Genomic DNA, 19,872 nt, shown 5'->3' on the forward strand with positions numbered 1-19,872 from the left:
CTTCCCACATACCTCAGACTTGAGCCCTGCACCATCAAATTCAAAAATAAATTAAAGACCTGGCTCTTCATCAAGCAGGCTTACCCAGATTAGATCCTCTGCACCTCTGACCCTTTGCTGCATTAGTAACTGACCTGAACCTATGTACAAAGTTATTACACTGTTCACCTGTTATATTTTACAGTTTGCTGCTCGTTTGCCAGTTTTCGGCTACTTTTCTCCCTTTTTCGCTGTAGTCCCATCCCCAGTACCTGTTTGATGTATTTTCTACCTGTATAAAAAAGCTTCAAACAAACAAATAAATAAATAGCGCCCCGCGGTGCTCCCCCACGAGGCCTCCCGCGCAGGTACGGGTACCGGACTCGGGCCCACTGAGCCGCTGGCGGGAACGGATGCAATTCCCACCAGGGTAGTTCCCAGGAACACAGGCAGAGTGCAGTCGGCCCCACCAGAGCGCAGGACTACATAAGGAACGAGGCACTGCGGTTCCCTCCCAGCGCTAGCATCGCAATCGGCCGCGGAGCCCCGGGTTAACAGCCAGGCGACCGCCGCTTAGTGGTGCACCTCCCGGCCCTGGCTAACAGCTCCTGCTGACAAGGCACTCCCCGCCAAAGTGCTTCTTGTATCCTGGGTTTTTTCTTAAAACAAGGAAAAGCAAGTTTGCTTACCGTAACTGGTGTTTTCCGTAGATAGGAGATGAATTAGCCATGCTGTCTGGGTACGTCCTCCGTGCCACTAGGTGGCGGAGCTCTCTAAGTCTAGTAAAGTCTTTTAGCTAGGTGCTCCCTCCTGTACTCTCCCTGGTTTGCCTCGGACTCCTCAGCCCGTTTTTTTCTGCACGACTGAGAGCACACGGAGCTCTGTCTCTCCAGACTCTGAGTCACAGTTGTGAGGTAAAATCAGAGGCTTCTGTAAGGTCATCTCCGGGGCCAGAGAGAAAAAGGAAGGCAGCATCTAAAAGAAGGGCTTCTTCGATGGAGCCCCCCCCCCCGCGAAAAACACCCGTGCCCAAAGCCCCTTCAAAAACAGGGGCAGGGATTGGGGGATGCGTCAATGGCGTTGCGGCTGCATGCCTTACCAACGCCAACGGCTTCCTGGAGCAAAGACAGGGAACACAGCACGAAACACCGACGCTCTGACGCGCCTCGTGAATATCACGCACCAAAATACCATGAAGCTCTGACGCATGGAGCACAATGTGTCGCATCGAGACTGCATCGACGCATTCAACACACAGTCTCAAAGTAAAAATAAACTGACACAGACACAAAAACATAAACAATCGATGCAATCGACACAATTGAGACACCCTACATCAAAAAAACATATATCTGGTTATAAAAGGCCTAAGAAACAGTCTCCAATACTCATGGTCGAGTCCGAAAGGGACATGTCTCCTCCCCATCTGTCAGATAGTCCTTCATCCTCCCCTGGAAACACAATGCTACAGCCACAGACCCTAATGCGCCTCCTACGAAGCCATCGCCAAGCAATCCTCTTCATACAATACCATCAACATCTACCTTAGTCTCACACAAATAACTGACATTCTATCGCAATTTTTAAGATCGATGGAAAAACAAACAACCACAAAACCCGCCCTCCAGACTTCCTCCAGTGGAAACTCCAGCTATACCGGAAGACCCACCCATTCCAGGCCCTTCACCGAAAGAACAACTGGTGAAACCATCAACACCCATAGAAGAGTTCACTTTAACATCCTCCTCTGATGACTCTTCCACAGGATATCCCTCGGACCCAGCAGTGGTCCCACCTGAACCAGCATCCCCGTCAGAGGATTTAACATACTCACGATTTATAGAGAAGGTTGGTCTCCTTTTAAATGTAGAGACCAAGAAACTCACCGATCCCAGACAAGAAATGATGGGAATTTTGAAAATATTCTATTGTCCAAGAGAACCTGTTGCACTGCCTCAACATCAGGTACTCAACGCCCTTATGGAAAAGTCATGGGATACACCCCCCACCACTCCAGCCACTTCACGAAAAATAGATATTAAATATCGCATGAGGGATTCTCCATATTATACAACCGTTCAATTGTCGCATCAGAGGAAATGGGGAAGTTCCAGGCAGGCACAAAAGAAACAAATCTACAGGAAGGAATGTGCTGGGTTCTCATAGTGGGAAAACCCCATAGGTAGGACATTGATCTCACCATAGTAGAGTCCTCTCTGCTAAGGATAAGAAAACCGTGTCTCTTCCCATCATCTGCAGGGTCCTGTGGGGTCGCATCCTTTTCAGCAGTCTCATTTTCAGAATTCTCCTGGGGAAAAAAACATGCGTGATAACGATCAATAGATGCACATAAACCCTGCTGACATCAGGATGTTCTTACTACGTACTCTGCTTAGCTCAGACTGTGGGCATTGTGTAATATCCCTGCACAGCCTCGATACAGCCCCCACTGGGCTCAGGACAGGAGTATTGTGTAATATCCCTGCACAGCCTCGATACAGCCCCCACTGGGCTCAGGACAGGAGTATTGTGTAATATCCCTGCACAGCCTCGATGCAGCCCCCACACTGGGCTCAGGACAGGAGTATTGTGTAATATCCCTGCACAGCCTCGATGCAGCCCCCACACTGGGCTCAGGACAGGAGTATTGTGTAATATCCCTGCACAGCCTCGATACAGCCCCCACTGGGCTCAGGACAGGAGTATTGTGTAATATCCCTGCACAGCCTCGATGCAGCCCTCACTGGGCTCAGGACAGGAGTATTGTGTAATATCCCTGCACAGCCTAGAAAAAATACGAGTGAAAAAATAAAACAAACCGAAAGAGAACCCACCCGTGGGGAGGCAGGCGGGATTCCTGAGGACTACCATCCTGCTGTCCTAGGAGAACACATGTTACATGTAAGTAATTGCACTTTCTCCTAGGACAAGCAGGATGTTCCCTGTACGTACCAGGATCAGTCCAGACCATGGGTTAAGCCCCCGTTCCAGCAGGTGGAGCCAGACCAGAGTTCTGAGGCTGCCCATATAAGGACGGAAACCCACCCAGGAACCCTCAGTATTTGTCTGTCTCCGGCAGGTGGAGACAGACCAGAGTTCTGAGGCTGCCCATATAAGGACGGAACCCACCCAGGAACCCTCAGTATTTGTCTGTCTCCAGCAGGTGGAGGCAGACCAGAGTTCTGAGGCTGCCCATATAAGGACAGAACCCACCCTGGAACCCTCAGTATTTGTCTGTCTCCGGCAGGTGGAGACAGACCAGAGTTCTGAGGGTGCCCATATAAGGACGGAACCCACCCTGGAACCCTCAGTATTTGTCTGTCTCCGGCAGGTGGAGACAGACCAGAGTTCTGAGGCTGCCCATATAAGGACGGAACCCCACCCTGGAACCCTCAGTATTTGTCTGTCTCCGGCAGGTGGAGACAGACCAGAGTTCTGAGGGTGCCCATATAAGGACGGAACCCACCCTGGAACCCTCAGTATTTGTCTGTCTCCGGCAGGTGGAGACAGACCAGAGTTCTGAGGCTGCCCATATAAGGACAGAACCCACCCTGGAACCCTCAGTATTTGTCTGTCTCCAGCAGGTGGAGACAGACCAGAGTTCTGAGGCTGCCCATATAAGGACAGAACCCACCCTGGATCCCTCAGTATTTGTCTGTCTCCAGCAGGTGGAGGCAGACCAGAGTTCTGAGGCTGCCCATATAAGGACGGAACCCACCCAGGAACCCTCAGTATTTGTCTGTCTCCAGCAGGTGGAGACAGACCAGAGTTCTGAGGGTGCCCATATAAGGACGGAACCCACCCTGGAACCCTCAGTATTTGTCTGTCTCCAGCAGGTGGAGACAGACCAGAGTTCTGAGGGTGCCCATATAAGGACGGAACCCACCCTGGAACCCTCAGTATTTGTCTGTCTCCAGCAGGTGGAGACAGACCAGAGTTCTGAGGGTGCCCATATAAGGACGGAACCCACCCTGGAACCCTCAGTATTTGTCTGTCTCCAGCAGGTGGAGACAGACCAGAGTTCTGAGGCTGCCCATATAAGGACGGAACCCACCCTGGAACCCTCAGTATTTGTCTGTCTCCGGCAGGTGGAGACAGACCAGAGTTCTGAGGCTGCCCATATAAGGACGGAACCCACCCAGGAACCCTCAGTATTTGTCTGTCTCCGGCAGGTGGAGGCAGACCAGAGTTCTGAGGCTGCCCCTATAAGGACAGAACCCACCCTGGAACCCTCAGTATTTGTCTGTCTCCGGCAGGTGGAGACAGACCAGAGTTCTGAGGGTGCCCCTATAAGGACGGAACCCACCCTGGAACCCTCAGTATTTGTCTGTCTCCAGCAGGTGGAGACAGACCAGAGTTCTGAGGCTGCCCATATAAGGACGGAACCCACCCTGGAACCCTCAGTATTTGTCTGTCTCCAGCAGGTGGAGACAGACCAGAGTTCTGAGGCTGCCCATATAAGGACGGAACCCACCCTGGAACCCTCAGTATTTGTCTGTCTCCAGCAGGTGGAGACAGACCAGAGTTCTGAGGCTGCCCATATAAGGACGGAACCCACCCTGGAACCCTCAGTATTTGTCTGTCTCCGGCAGGTGGAGACAGACCAGAGTTCTGAGGCTGCCCATATAAGGACGGAACCCACCCTGGAACCCTCAGTATTTGTCTGTCTCCGGCAGGTGGAGGCAGACCAGAGTTCTGAGGCTGCCCATATAAGGACGGAACCCACCCAGGAACCCTCAGTATTTGTCTGTCTCCGGCAGGTGGAGACAGACCAGAGTTCTGAGGCTGCCCATATAAGGACGGAACCCACCCTGGAACCCTCAGTATTTGTCTGTCTCCGGCAGGTGGAGGCAGACCAGAGTTCTGAGGCTGCCCCTATAAGGACAGAACCCACCCTGGAACCCTCAGTATTTGTCTGTCTCCGGCAGGTGGAGACAGACCAGAGTTCTGAGGGTGCCCATATAAGGACGGAACCCACCCTGGAACCCTCAGTATTTGTCTGTCTCCAGCAGGTGGAGACAGACCAGAGTTCTGAGGCTGCCCATATAAGGACGGAACCCACCCAGGAACCCTCAGTGTTTGTCTGTCTCCAGCAGGTGGAGTCAGACCAGAGTTCTGAGGCTGCCCATATAAGGACAGAACCCTCCCAGGAACCCTCAGTGTTTGTCTGTCTCCAGCAGGTGGAGACAGACCAGAGTTCTGAGGCTGCCCATATAAGGACAGAACCCACCCTGGAACCCTCAGTATTTGTCTGTCTCCAGCAGGTGGAGGCAGACCAGAGTTCTGAGGCTGCCCATATAAGGACAGAACCCACCCTGGAACCCTCAGTATTTGTCTGTCTCCAGCAGGTGGAGACAGACCAGAGTTCTGAGGCTGCCCATATAAGGACAGAACCCACCCTGGAACCCTCAGTATTTGTCTGTCTCCAGCAGGTGGAGGCAGACCAGAGTTCTGAGGCTGCCCATATAAGGACAGAACCCACCCTGGAACCCTCAGTATTTGTCTGTCTCCAGCAGGTGGAGACAGACCAGAGTTCTGAGGCTGCCCATATAAGGACAGAACCCACCCTGGAACCCTCAGTATTTGTCTGTCTCCGGCAGGTGGAGACAGACCAGAGTTCTGAGGCTGCCCATATAAGGACAGACCCCACCCAGGAACCCTCAGTGTTTGTCTGTCTCTGGCAGGTGGAGGCAGACCAGAGTTCTGAGGCTGCCCCTATAAGGACAGAACCCACCCTGGAACCCTCAGTATTTGTCTGTCTCCGGCAGGTGGAGACAGACCAGAGTTCTGAGGGTGCCCATATAAGGACGGAACCCACCCTGGAACCCTCAGTATTTGTCTGTCTCCGGCAGGTGGAGACAGACCAGAGTTCTGAGGGTGCCCATATAAGGACAGAACCCACCCTGGAACCCTCAGTATTTGTCTGTCTCCGGCAGGTGGAGACAGACCAGAGTTCTGAGGCTGCCCCTATAAGGACAGAACCCACCCTGGAACCCTCAGTGTTTGTCTGTCTCCGGCAGGTGGAGGCAGACCAGAGTTCTGAGGCTGCCCCTATAAGGACAGAACCCACCCTGGAACCCTCAGTGTTTGTCTGTCTCCGGCAGGTGGAGACAGACCAGAGTTCTGAGGCTGCCCATATAAGGACAGAACCCACCCTGGAACCCTCAGTATTTGTCTGTCTCCGGCAGGTGGAGACAGACCAGAGTTCTGAGGCTGCCCATATAAGGACGGAACCCACCCAGGAACCCTCAGTATTTGTCTGTCTCCAGCAGGTGGAGGCAGACCAGAGTTCTGAGGCTGCCCATATAAGGACGGAACCCACCCTGGAACCCTCAGTATTTGTCTGTCTCCAGCAGGTGGAACATCTCACCCTTTGGGTCCCTGTTTAGCTTTCCCTCTGTTTCTTTCCTCTCCTTTCTCTGGGGCAAGCTCACACAAGTACTCTTTAATTTACTTCTTAATTTAAAAAAAAAGATTTTTTTCTCTGTCTGACTGTGTCAGGGCAGACAGTTCTGTCTCCCTCGCTCTTGGGGTTCCTAGGGGGGTCTTGCCCCTTGATTTCTGTCAGCCTAGGTTCCCTTCCCGGTGACCTAGTGTGGGTGATACAAACGTGGGGAGAGGGACTGGCACCACCAGTATCTGCTGCCGTGCCCCGAGATGCCCATGCCTCGGTGGAGCTTCAGGGAGGATTATCAAACCCCTGCCTCTGTGAATGCTGTGAATTATTTATGTGAATAAAACTGTTTTTGTTTTCCCAAGCTTAGAATATATTGTTTACTTGTCAATTTTTGTGGTCTTTATTTAAAAAAAAAAAAAAAAAAGGCAGCAGTTTGATTTTGTGAGGAGGGAGCGGGGTTCAATCTCCCGCCCAGCGTCTCAGGGGCTCCCAGCTCAGCTGTTCTTAATTACCTAAGCGGCTGCTTTCCTGCTCCATGCCGCGACCACCTTTTGTTTAGCTTGCAGAGACTCGGCCTCCTGACTCTCCCGCCATGGGGTATGCTCCAGGTGTATTTGGGGGGGTGAAGGCTCCTCTTCCGGACCGCCAGCATTTAGACCTCGGGGAAGGGCTCCCCATCGTGTTTCTAAGCCTTCCCCGTCCCGGGAACGCGCATCAGCAGCGGCCATTTTGGGTTTCTGATGAAACACTTCCTGCTTCTCCGGGGGCTGGGGATCCGATTTCCCCCCCCCCCCCCCGATTTGAGCTCGGTTCGCTCTCGGGGGGGGGGGGGGGGCTCGGACCCCCCTCACCTTCCCCCCTCCCCCCATTAAAAATTCGACCCGGACCCGTTTTCCTCAGATTTTGTCCTTTTAATGCATGAATCTTACTTGGCCAGCTTACAGAGGGAGGTGGACCCCCCCCCCCAATTGTTCCCCTTCCTCCAAAACCTGTTCTTTTTCCTGTGCCATCTTCTGATGTTGTTCCGGACCCTCAGGGCCCGGTTAGGGTTCGTGTGGTCCCGGGTGCTCCCCCTCCCCCAGCCTCCTTTAGACCCGCTTGACCTAGGGGACGATGATACCACGGCTCAAGCCCCCCCCCCCCCCCCCGCTAGAGGGCGACGATCCCCATGTCCTGCGTTTATTTCAGCGGGGGGAGCTGGAGCCTCTTATTCCCTTCGTTCTCCAGGAACTGGGAATTGAAGCCCCACCAGATGATTCTGTGGCGGCAGCGATGACACCAAACGTGGACCCGGTCCTGGCGGGACTCAGGGCGTTACCGCGTACTTTCCCGTTTCATCCAATGCACAGTTTGCTTCTCTGGGAGTGGGAGTCCCCAGAGACGGGTCTTCGAGTTGGTAGGGCTATGGATAAGCTCTACCCACTCCCTGAGGTCTGCCTGGACATGTTAAAGATTCCTACGGTAGATTCTTCTGTCACCACGGTGATGAAACATTCCACCATTCCTGTGGTGGGCGCTACAGCATTACGGGATGTGCAGGACCGTAAGCTTGAATTTTATTTGAAACACATCTTTGAAGTTTTGGCTCTCAGAGTCCGGGCGACTATTTGCAGCAGTCTCATGCAGCGGGCAAGCCTTAGGTGGATGCAACAGTTACTCAGCACCCAGGACCTCCCGTCTGCAGAGGCTGAGCAAGCTGAATGCTTGGAGGGCGCTATTGCCTATGGTGTGGATGCCCTCTATGACTTGCTTCGTGTCCAGGCAAAGGCTATGGTTTCTGCGGTCTCAGCCAGGCGTCTTCTCTGGCTACGTAATTGGTCTGCTGATGCTTCTTCAAAAGCTCAGTTGGGCACTCTTCCTTTCAAGGGCAAGTTGCTTTTTGGTGAGGACCTGGAGCAGCTTATTAAATCCTTGGGTGAGAACAAGGTCCACAAGCTGCCAGAGGACCGTCCCAAACAAAGTCTTTCTTTCCGACTCGCACTCACTTTAGGGGAAACCACCATTATGGCCCCAGGGCTCGTGGCTCTTTCCCCAGGGGTGGTGTCTCCAGGTCCCAGTCTTGGTCTCATTCCTTTCGCGGCCGTCGAGGCTTCCGGAATGGCCATCAGTAACACACAACCACTAAGTCAGCTCCCCAATGAGATTTGGCCGGTCCATTCCTCCGAACGAAACTTAGGTGGGCGTCTTTCTCTGTTTCTCGGAGTGGGCCAAAATCACATCCGATCTCTGGGTCCTTGAGGTGATAGAACACGGCTATGCGTTAAGAGTTTGCCAGGGACCTGCTGGATCTATATATCGTGTCCCCTTGCGGCCGTTCCAAGCGACCGGAGGTCTGTCACACCCTGTTGAGACTTCAGGACTTGGGGTCGATCCTTCCGGTACTGGTGCAAGAACAGGGCGCCGGCCAGTATTCAATTTACTTCATTGTTCCCAAAAAGGACGATTCCTTCCGCCCCATCCTGGATCTCAAAAGGGTCAATCGGGCCCTCAAGGTTTCCCGTTTCAAGATGGAAACCCTGCGCACAGTGATTGCGGCGGTTCGTCCCGGCGAGTTCCTCGCTTCCCTTGATCTGACAGAGGCTTATCTTCACATCCCCATCCGTCGGGAACATCAAAGTTTCCTTCGCTTTCAGATCCTAGACCAGCACTTCCAGTTCCGGGCCCTTCCCTTCGGTCTCGCCACCACTCCCCGCACCTTCACCAATATCATGGTAGTCGTTGCGGCAGCTCTCCGACGAGAAGGAATTTTAGTCCATCCTTATCTAGACGATTGGTTGGTAAGGGGCAAGTCCGCTGCCCTCTGCACGCACGCGATAAACAGAGTTTTAGCCCTACTCACATCTCTCGGCTGGATAATCAACTACTCCAAAAGCAATCTTCGGCCCTCACAAGAGCTGGAATTCCTTGGTGCTCTTTTCAACACTCGGGTCCGGAAAGTTTTTCTTTCGGTCTCGCGGACTCTCAACCTGATCGATCAGTTGAACACTTTTGTCTCTCTACCACTTCCCACGGCGTGAGATTACCTGCAAGTTTTAGGGACCATGGCTTCCACCATCGATCTCGTCCCCTGGGTGTTTGCTCATATGCGTCCTTTACAGAAAGCGTTGTTATCCCGTTGGAAACCGATGTCCGAGCAGTACCAAGAGATTCTCTCTCTCTCCGACTCTACCATAGCCAATATACAATGGTGGTTCTCCCCGGCACATCTTCTCAAGGGGATGCCTCTTTTGACTCCCTCTTGGGTCATTGTGACGACAGATGTCAGCCTCTCCGGTTGGGGGGCCGTCTACCAATCTCAAATGACTCAAGGTTTCTGGTCCCTCTCCCAGTCTCGGTGGCACATCAATCTTCTAGAAGCCCGAGCGGTTCGCCTGGCTCTCAAATTTTTTCTTCCTCTGATTCGCCACAAAGTGGTCCGGGTGCGATCGGACAATTCCACCACGGTGGCTTACATAAATCGACAGGGGGGACTCAAAGTCTTCTAATGGTGCTAGAGGCCAGCAAGCTTTTTCTCTGGGCAGAGAAACACTTGGATCGCCTGGCGGCCTCCACATAGCAGGCAAGAAGAATATTCAAGCCGACTTCCTCAGTCGACAACATCTCGATCCCAGCAAGTGGGAGTTGTCAGACGAAGCGATGGACCTAATCGTGCACAGGTGGGGTCCCCCCCTCACCTGGACCTCATGGCGACGCTATCCAAGCCAAGGCTCCCCGGTTCTTCAGCCGGTGGAGGGAGCATTGTTCGGAAGAGGTGGATGCACTGGTTCTTCCCTGGCCCTCCGACGTTCTTCGCTACATGTTTCCACCGTGGCCATTAGTGGGGAAGGTTCTACGAAGAATAGAACTCCATCGCGGTCCGGTCATTCTCGTGGCCCCCAAATGGCCCCGATGGCCGTGGTTCGCGGATCTGGTGAATCTCACGGTGGACGGACCTCTTCATCTCGGTCACCTGTCCCATCTTCTGCGGCAGGGTCCCGTATTTTTCGACCAGGTGGATCGCTTCTGTCTAGCGGCATGGCTTTTGAACGGAGACGTTTGAGACGAAGAAGATATAAGGATGAAATTAATGCCACACTCCTCAGGTCTCACAAACAGTCGACATCGCTTACCTACGTCCGGGTCTGGAAGGTTTTTGAAAACGTCTGCGAGGAGTTGGGTGTTTCGGCATGTTCGCCTTTGGTTGCGGTTATTCTCACTTACCTTCAGCGTGGTCTCTCCAAGGGTCTTTCGGTTAGCTCCCTGCGAATTCAGGTTTCGGCTCTTGGTTCCCTTCTGGGCTCTATCGAAGGTCGGCCAGTCGCCTCTCATCCGGATGTTGTACGTTTTCTCAGGGACCTGAAACTGCCTGTCCGGTCTATTTGTCCTTCGTGGAGTCTAAACTTGGTTCTCCGAGCTCTTTGTTCGGCACCGTTCGAGCCTCTCTGTCGAGCCACTCTCAAAGACTTGACTCTCAAGACTGTCTTCTTGGTTGCTATTTGCTCTGCCAGGAGGGTGTCTGAGCTTCAAGCTCTATTCTGTAGAGACCCTTTCTTGCGTTTTTCGGACTCAGGCGTCTCTCTCAAGACCGTACCTTCTTTCTTACCTAAGGTTGTGTCGCCTTTTCATGTTAACCAGTCCGTGGAACTTCCTGCTTTTTCGCCAGAGGATATCGCGGCGTCTGGTAATAGTGATCTTCGTCGTCTCGATGTCAAATGAGTCTTATTGCATTATCTTGAGGTCACTAATGATTTTCGGATTTCCGATCATCTTTTTGTCCTGTGGAGTGGACCCAACAGGGGGAAGCAAGCTTCTAAGGCTACAATTGCTCGCTGGTTGAAGGAGGCGATTTTTTCAGCCTACATTTGCAAGGGCCGACCAGTTCCTGAAGGCCTAAAAGCTCATTCTTTACGTTCTCAAGCGACTTCTTGGGCGGAGTCTCAATCGGTGTCGCCGCAAAAAATATGTAGGGCGGCTACATGGAAATCTCTTCATACTTTTGCTCGTCACTACCGACTCGATGTTCAGGCTCCAGCCTTTGGTTCCTTTGGTTGGCAGGTACTTCGAGCGGGACTGTCTGGGTCCCACCCTCTGTAGGGAAGCTTTGGGACATCCCATGGTCTGGACTGATCCGGGTACATACATGGAAAGGAAAATTAGTTCTTACCTGATAATTTTCATTCCTGTAGTACCACGGATCAGTCCAGACGCCCGCCCGTTCTTCTTCTGTCCGCTCAAATTTTTTCCTTCTTATAGGATTTTCTTTTTGTTCCCTGCATTGTTTTCCTGGAATTTACTGTTAGGCACCAGAAGCATCTTTACGATGATTGGGGGTAGATATACAAGAGCGTTTAGTTACACAGTTAATTCAATTGTTCTGTCATTTTATTGGTTTAAATTAACTTACTAGTTATCCTATTACTTGCTTGATCTTGTATTTTCTGCTTGACAATGGTTATTACTGAGGGTTCCAGGGTGGGTTCCGTCCTTATATGGGCTGCCCTTAGAACTTTGGTCTGTCTTCAGCTGCTGGAACGGGGGCTTAACCCATGGTCTGGACTGATCCGTGGTACTACAGGAACGAAAATTATCAGGTAAGAACTAATTTTCCTGTAGTCCTCACATATGGGAGAATACCAAGCTCCAGACGATCCCCATGAACTAGAGATACCTGCAGCGACCGAACAAGGTGCCAATGGGCACAACACAACTGAAGCACTGTACGCCAGCAGGGGACTGTCTGGTTACCACAGAAGCATGAAGAGTTGGGTTCAGGCCTAGAAAGGTTGCGCAGGACGGATTGACGAAAGGTACTGTCCTGATGCCCATCCTTGTCTAAACAGTAATGAGCTGCAAATATATGAAGAGAACTCTAGGTTGCGGCCCTGCAAATCTCAGCGATGGGGACTGCGCCAAAACGAGCCACCGCACAGAGGCTCACACAGAGTGAGCCTTTACTCTGCCGGCGAGCAGGCCTGTCTGCTGATAGCAAAAGGCAACGCAATTCGCCAACAGTTCGACAGGGTCTGCTTACCCACCACCCTTCCCAGTCTGTTGGGATCAAAAGAAATGATGAGCTGGGTGAACTGTCTGTGGCTCGCTATACGATCCAGAAAGAAAGCCAAGGCCCTTTTGCAGTCCAAGGTGTGGAGGACTCGCTCCCCCGAGTGAGAATGAGGCCTGGAGGAGAAGGTGGGAAATATGATGGACTGATTAAGGTGGAAATCTGATACCATCTTGAGCAGGAATTTCGGATGTGTACGCAATACCGCATGATCATAGAAAAACTTTGTGTATAGTAGGTAGGTCACTAGAGCTTGAAGCTCACTGACCCTACGAGCTGAATTAATTACCACCAGGAACAAAACTTTCCAGATGAGGAACTTCTGGTCACAAGACTACAGCAGCTCAAAAGGGGGTCAACATGAGCCATGCTAGGACAACATTGAGATCCCAGGCTATGACAGGAGGCCGAAGAGGGGGCTTCAGCTGGAGGGGGCCCCACATGAACCGGCCTACTAGAGATTGCACGGAAACCGACGTACCAGTGAACCCCGCAATGGTTCGCACTGACCGCGCTCAGGTGGACTCTGACCTAGTTGGTCTGAAGCCCAGACTCGGAAAGGTGCCACAGGTAGTTCAATAGCTGAGGGAGGGGGCAGGAGAAGGGATCCAAGCCATGCTCTGTACACCAGATGGAAAATCTTTTCCACTTCAAGCTGAAGGACTTTTTGGTGGAGGGTTTTTGGGATGCCACCAATACCTGGGAGAGACAGTCCGAGAGTGCCAGAGGCTGAAGGACTATGCGCTCAACATCCAAGCCGTCAGGGCCAGCACCCAGAGGTTCGGATGGCACAGGGTGCCCTGATTCTGAGAGATAAGATCGGGCTCCATCCCCAACCAGACGGGGGCCCACACCGACAAGTCCTGCAGAAGCAGGAACCAGACTTGACATGGCCAGAAGGGCGCCACCAGGATCATGGTCCTGCCGACCTGTTGAAGCTTCAGCAACATCTTCAGCAGGAACATCAGAGGGGGGTATGCATATAGCAGGCCTCTCCTCCAAGGGAGGGAGAAGCATTCCTAGGCCGGATGTCCATCCCCCAACAACAGGGAGCAGGAGCTTGCTCACCTTGTAGTTGTGAGGGGAGGCGAAGAAATCCATATCTGGCATGCCCTAGCAGTGAAACAGCTCGGCTGCCATCCCTGGGTGGAGGGACCACTCATGAGGCTGAAAGGAGCGGCTTAAGTGATCCGCCAGGACATTCAGATGACCCGGGCAGGTACGTGGTACACAGACACATCCTCTGCGAGAGGGCCTAAGTCCACACTTGCACTGCCTCTAGGCACAGCAGGAATGAGTCGACGGCGACCGGTGGTTATGTTTGCAGGATCTCCCTCTGTGCTCGGCCCGGTCTTTCCCTGGCACCGAGGAAGTGGAAGACTCTATGTCCTGGAGAGCGGCAAAATCATCGAAGACCTATCACCGTCCCCACAATCCTTGGAGGTACTGGCGAGTGGAACGGCCAGGGGAAGCGGGTCAAGAGGTTCCCTGCGGTCCCTTGACATCGATGGGCTCGACGCAGGAGTTGAAAGAGCAGACTTCGAGCCCCAAAAAGCTTCTCCATTTTATCAAGGCCTGCCCGGCGCCCTTTGGGGGTCATCTGATCACCCAGACAGCACCCATGGAGGTCTCACTGGCAAAGCACCACCTTGTGGAGACCTAGAAGCCAGAAAGGCTTTATGCATGAGGAGGACAAAATCTAAAGAAAAAGAATCCACATCCTCTCCCCCTGAAGCAGCAGGGGCCCCCTTGAAAAAATCCTGATCAAAATAATTGTCAGAACTGGTAGGAACTGGTGCCAGTGCTGGGAGAAGCTCCCCTGCCCTCATAGCCCTTTCTTTCCTGTGCTTCAGCAAAGGTGTTTAAGATGGCTGCCGACCCTGCACTGAGGTGAAAAGGGTCAGCCTGAGGCTCCCGGGGAGCAGATAGTTTTTGAGCCCCTTGAGGCTTGGCTAATGCTGCAGACCCTGAAAAAGAGCTGCCTTCCCCTCCAGGTAGGCAGCAGGAGCAAATACCAGCCCTAGAAAGCCGCGCGGATAATTCTCCACATGCCACACACAAAGATGGCTGCGGCACTGTGTGTGTGTGAAAGAGGGTGGACCAGAACATGCGAAAAACGCAGCAAAATTAGTCAAAAACGCAGTGATTCAGATGGGGAGGAGTCCTGGAATGCAGCCGACCCAAAAAGAAAAACTTTTCCAAATGTTTTATTTATTTATTTATTTATTTATTTTAAGGCTTGGGGTAAGAGAGGGACCAGACCCCCGGTAATCTCTTCCCCAGCTTCTTACCTGGCTGGAGCCACGCGGTGTTACCAACCCCAGCTCCAATAACCTGGCACCAGGGGGGATGACCCCACAGGATCTAACAACCCCCTGGGAGGATAGGGATAGGGAAACACTCCCTGCTGCAGAAGAACCTTTTTTTTTTTTTTTAAACTTGCTTGATTCAGAACTTATAGCTAGTTCACTTTTAGTAAATGTAAGGGATAGCCTACACCCCAGAAACCGGGCAAGACTGCAGGGTTTGCACGACCTCCATCTGCTGGAGACAGAGAAATACTGAGGGGATGCAGGAGGCACAACCAGGATAAGTGAGGAGGGCGCCTTTCAAGACTCTCTCTGTCTCCACCTGCTGGAAGGGAGGCAGAGCCCACGGTCTGGACTGATCGGGGTACGTACAGGGAACTTAGCAGATCCTTCAACACACACATTTGGGGACCTTCATTTTCAGTTTTTTATTGTATTTGCCCTGTGAATTTATCAGCAATTAATGTAAGAACAAAAATGGCAAGTCAATTTTCTTCACCGATTTCTCTCATTTTTATTCTTATGTAACACTGATAAGTTCTGGGGAAAAATAAAACAAAAATTGCAAACGAAGGTTCCAATTTAAATTATATCGCAGGAGTCTTCAAATCACCCCAAGAATTAAAAAGTTCTCTGTCCAGCAAGGCATAGGTAGCGTTTTGCAAACCCTGGAATCCTGCAATCAGACAGCAGGTAAGGAAGGACTCTACCTCTTCCTTCTTGTGGGAGGAGATCACCGTCCACATGTCGTGACAGCCAGGGAGCTCGAACGTGGTGACCACCTGTGGCCGGATGCTTTTCTGGAGGGGAGAGAGGAAGCAGCACAGAAATGATAAGTACGTAACACATCAGAGGTGAAAGGCAACGGGGCACCAGGGAAGCCAAGGTTCAAATCCCGCTTCTCACATTCTCTATCACCCTGGGCAAGTCACTATTTTCTGTTGCCTCGGGTAACCACTTGGATTGTAAGGCTTTGGGGACAGGGACCTATCCTAACTGAATTGTTGTAATTTGTCTTCAGCTCTCTCTGGAAAGATGGACTAAATTACAACCCCTCCCCCCAAAAAAGTGCCAAAACGTCTCCATACTCTAGCCCAAGCTTCATCAATGACCAATCCAAACAGTATCCCCTCTTCACCTTACACAGGCAAACCCCACAGCGACAGGGCCTGGCACCCTCTGCCATATCCCTGACTGAGGGCCAAAGCTCCGAAAATAGCACTCTCCTTTCTCCTAATAAATGACAGCGTAAATCATTATCCTGTGGCAGCCATGACTTAGCATCGCTCCACAACAACTTGCTGACCAGCAGTGCCCACAGCACAGGAGCCGCACTGAACATTGCAATCCCATCCCATCCTAATCATGCCACATCCATTCCCTCCTCCTCCTCCTACACTGCAGGACCTAATTCTACATCCAGGCTTCACACCTTGCTCATCCGAGAGTTCATAGCCCTCATCACACATTGCAATCCCATCCTAATCATGCCACATCCATTCCCTCCTCCTCCTCCTACACTGCAGGACCTAATTCTACATCCAGGCTTCACACCTTGCTCATCCGAGAGTTCATAGCCCTCATCACACATTGCAATCCCATCCCATCCTAATCATGCCACATCCATTCCCTCCTCCTCCTACACTGCAGGACCTAATTATACATCCAGGCTTCACACCTTGCTCATCCGAGAGTTCATAGCCCTCATCACACATTGCAATCCCATCCCATCCTAATCATGCCACATCCATTCCCTCCTCCTCCTACACTGCAGGACCTAATTCTACATCCAGGCTTCACACCTTGCTCATCCGAGAGTTCATAGCCCTCATCACACATTGCAATCCCATCCCATCCTAATCATGCCACATCCATTCCCTCCTCCTCCTACACTGCAGGACCTAATTCTACATCCAGGCTTCACACCTTGCTCATCCGAGAGTTCATAGCCCTCATCACACATTGCAATCCCATCCCATCCTAATCATGCCACATCCATTCCCTCCTCCTCCTCCTACACTGCAGGACCTAATTCTACATCCAGGCTTCACACCTTGCTCATCCGAGAGTTCATAGCCCTCATCACACATTGCAATCCCATCCCATCCTAATCATGCCACATCCATTCCCTCCTCCTCCTCCTACACTGCAGGACCTAATTCTACATCCAGGCTTCACACCTTGCTCATCCGAGAGTTCATAGCCCTCATCACACATTGCAATCCCATCCCATCCTAATCATGCCACATCCATTCCCTCCTCCTCCTACACTGCAGGACCTAATTCTACATCCAGGCTTCACACCTTGCTCATCCGAGAGTTCATGGCCCTCATCACACATTGCAATCCCATCCCATCCTAATCATGCCACATCCATTCCCTCCTCCTCCTCCTACACTGCAGGACCTAATTCTACATCCAGGCTTCACACCTTGCTCATCCGAGAGTTCATAGCCCTCATCACACATTGCAATCCCATCCCATCCTAATCATGCCACATCCATTCCCTCCTCCTCCTACACTGCAGGACCTAATTCTACATCCAGGCTTCACACCTTGCTCATCCGAGAGTTCATAGCCCTCATCACACATTGCAATCCCATCCCATCCTAATCATGCCACATCCATTCCCTCCTCCTCCTACACTGCAGGACCTAATTCTACATCCAGGCTTCACACCTTGCTCATCCGAGAGTTCATAGCCCTCATCACACATTGCAATTCTATCTATTCTTAGTTCCAGAGTACAAGATCCACGAAGTAAAATACTAGCCACATCCCTTGCTCCCTTTCCAGGGCCTTCCATCACAAACCACATTTCTATTTCATCCTCTTCTTGCAATGCTATCTCCAGACTCCCCTCCCTGACACACTATCTACAGCCAAGCTATCCCTCCAACACATGGCCTTTCATACACCGAGCTACGTACAAGCCAAGCTATCCCTTCCAGACTCAGGCCTTCATACACCGAGCTACGTACAAGCCAAGCTATCCCTCCCAGACTCAGGCCTTCATACACCGAGCTACGTAAAGCCTAGCTATCCCTTCCAGACTCAGGCCTTCATACACCGAGCTACGTACAAGCCAAGCTATCCCTCCCAGACTCAGGCCTTCATACACCGAGCTACATAAAGCCAAGCAATCCCTTCCAGACTCAGGCCTTCATACACCGAGCTACATAAAGCCAAGCTATCCCTCCCAGACTCAGGCCTTTCATACACCGAGCTACATAAAGCCAAGCAATCCCTTCCAGACTCAGGCCTTCATACACCGAGCTACGTACAAGCCAAGCTATCCCTCCAACACATGGCCTTTCATACACCGAGTTACGTACAAGCCAAGCTATCCCTCCCAGACTCAGGCCTTCATACACCGAGTTACGTACAAGCCAAGCTATCCCTCCCAGACTCAGGCCTTCATACACCGAGCTACGTACAAGCCAAGCTATCCCTCCCAGACTCAGGCCTTCATACACCGAGCTACGTACAAGCCAAGCAATCCCTTCCAGACTCAGGCCTTCATACACCGAGCTACGTACAAGCCAAGCTATCCCTCCCAGACTCAGGCCTTTCATACACCGAGCTACATAAAGCCAAGCAATCCCTTCCAGACTCAGGCCTTCATACACCGAGCTACGTACAAGCCAAGCTATCCCTCCCAGACTCAGGCCTTCATACACCGAGTTACGTACAAGCCAAGCTATCCCTCCCAGACTCAGGCCTTCATACACCGAGCTACGTACAAGCCAAGCTATCCCTCCCAGACTCAGGCCTTCTTACACCGAGCTATGTAAAGCCAAGCTATCCCTCCCAGACTCAGGCCTTCATACACCGAGCTACGTAAAGCCAAGCTATCCCTCCCAGACTCAGGCCTTCATACACAGAGCTAGGTAAAGCCAAGCTATCCCTCCCAGACTCAGGCCTTCATCCACCGAGCTATGTAAAGCCAAGCTATCCCTCCCAGACTCAGGCCTTCATACACCGAGCTACGAAAACAAAGCTATCCCTCCCAGACTCAGGCCTTCATACACCGAGGTACGTACAGCCAAGCTATCCCTCCCAGACTCAGGCCTTCATACACCGAGCTACATACAGCCAAGCTATCTTTCCCACACTCCACTCATTCCTTCATACAGCAAATCTTCTTTAGCCAGACCAAGCTTCTTGACTCAGGCTTTTATATATTGTGTTATGTAGAGTTTTTCATTTCCAGGTCAGATTGCATGGTAAGAGCCATTGATAAGGGAGAGAGGAAGGAGTGTAACAAGGGCATGCCCTTACATGGAGCTGTAATGGGTCAGTGACTTGGATGTGGGAACCCAGGGTATGTCATTATCTGTAGGAGAGGACAGCAACATGGACACTGCTGCCCACTTTTACCTAAAGCACTGACCAATCATATGGAATCGCCTCATGGAGGAGGGTGTCATCACCCATGGTATAACAGGGGAGAGTGAATGCCCTTACCCTGGTACTGTCAGAGATTACCTGAAGGACTGACAGGGCACCATTCTTTCCATAGCCGGAGCAAACCACAATCTCCAGGTCTAGCTCCAGACTGTTCTGAAACTGTAGAGAAAAGATGACAAAGTTATAACAGTCAAACAGTGATCAGGGAGCCAATAAAATATGACACCATAGAAAAAATGCAGTCTTGAAGTGAATGCGAGCCTGCCAAGCAGTGCCAATGAGTGAGAATGCCAAGAAGGGCATCTGATGTACATGCACGCATGACAAGGGAACAAGGCATCAGAGGTGTCGTCAATGCAGAGCTATAAGGTGACTAAGTCTTGAAGTGAATGTGAGCCTACCAAGCAGTGCCAATGAGTGAGAATGCCAAGAAGGGCATCTGATGTACATGCATGCATGACAAGGGAACAAGGCATCAGAGGTGTCGTCAATGCAGAGCTATGAGTTGACTAAGTCTTGAAGTGAATGTGAGCCTACCAAGCAGTGCCAATGAGTGAGAATGCCAAGAAGGGCATCTGATGTACATGCATGCATGACAAGGGAACAAGGCATCAGAGGTGTCGTCACTGCAGAGCTATGAGTTGACTAAGTCTTGAAGTGAATGTGAGCATGCCAAGCAGTGCCAATGAGTGAGCATGCCAAGAAGGGCATTTGATGTACATGCATGCATGACAAGG

At 51.7% G+C, this 19,872-nt stretch overlaps 1 protein-coding gene across 1 annotated transcript in view; it reads right to left on the reverse strand.

Moving 5' to 3' along the window:
- Positions 1-19,872, reverse strand: part of LOC115083418 (cleavage and polyadenylation specificity factor subunit 1-like) — a gene marked incomplete in the record, with an annotated part of 265,845 nt that overhangs the window by 116,302 nt on the left and 129,671 nt on the right. The window contains 3 exon segments of the mRNA XM_029587223.1: positions 2,180-2,287; positions 15,436-15,525; positions 19,214-19,294. Coding sequence (XP_029443083.1) covers positions 2,180-2,287; positions 15,436-15,525; positions 19,214-19,294 — 279 coding nt within the window.

The sequence above is a fragment of the Rhinatrema bivittatum genome, chromosome 2 (assembly GCF_901001135.1).
Source record: "Rhinatrema bivittatum chromosome 2, aRhiBiv1.1, whole genome shotgun sequence".
Classification (NCBI taxonomy): domain Eukaryota; kingdom Metazoa; phylum Chordata; class Amphibia; order Gymnophiona; family Rhinatrematidae; genus Rhinatrema; species Rhinatrema bivittatum.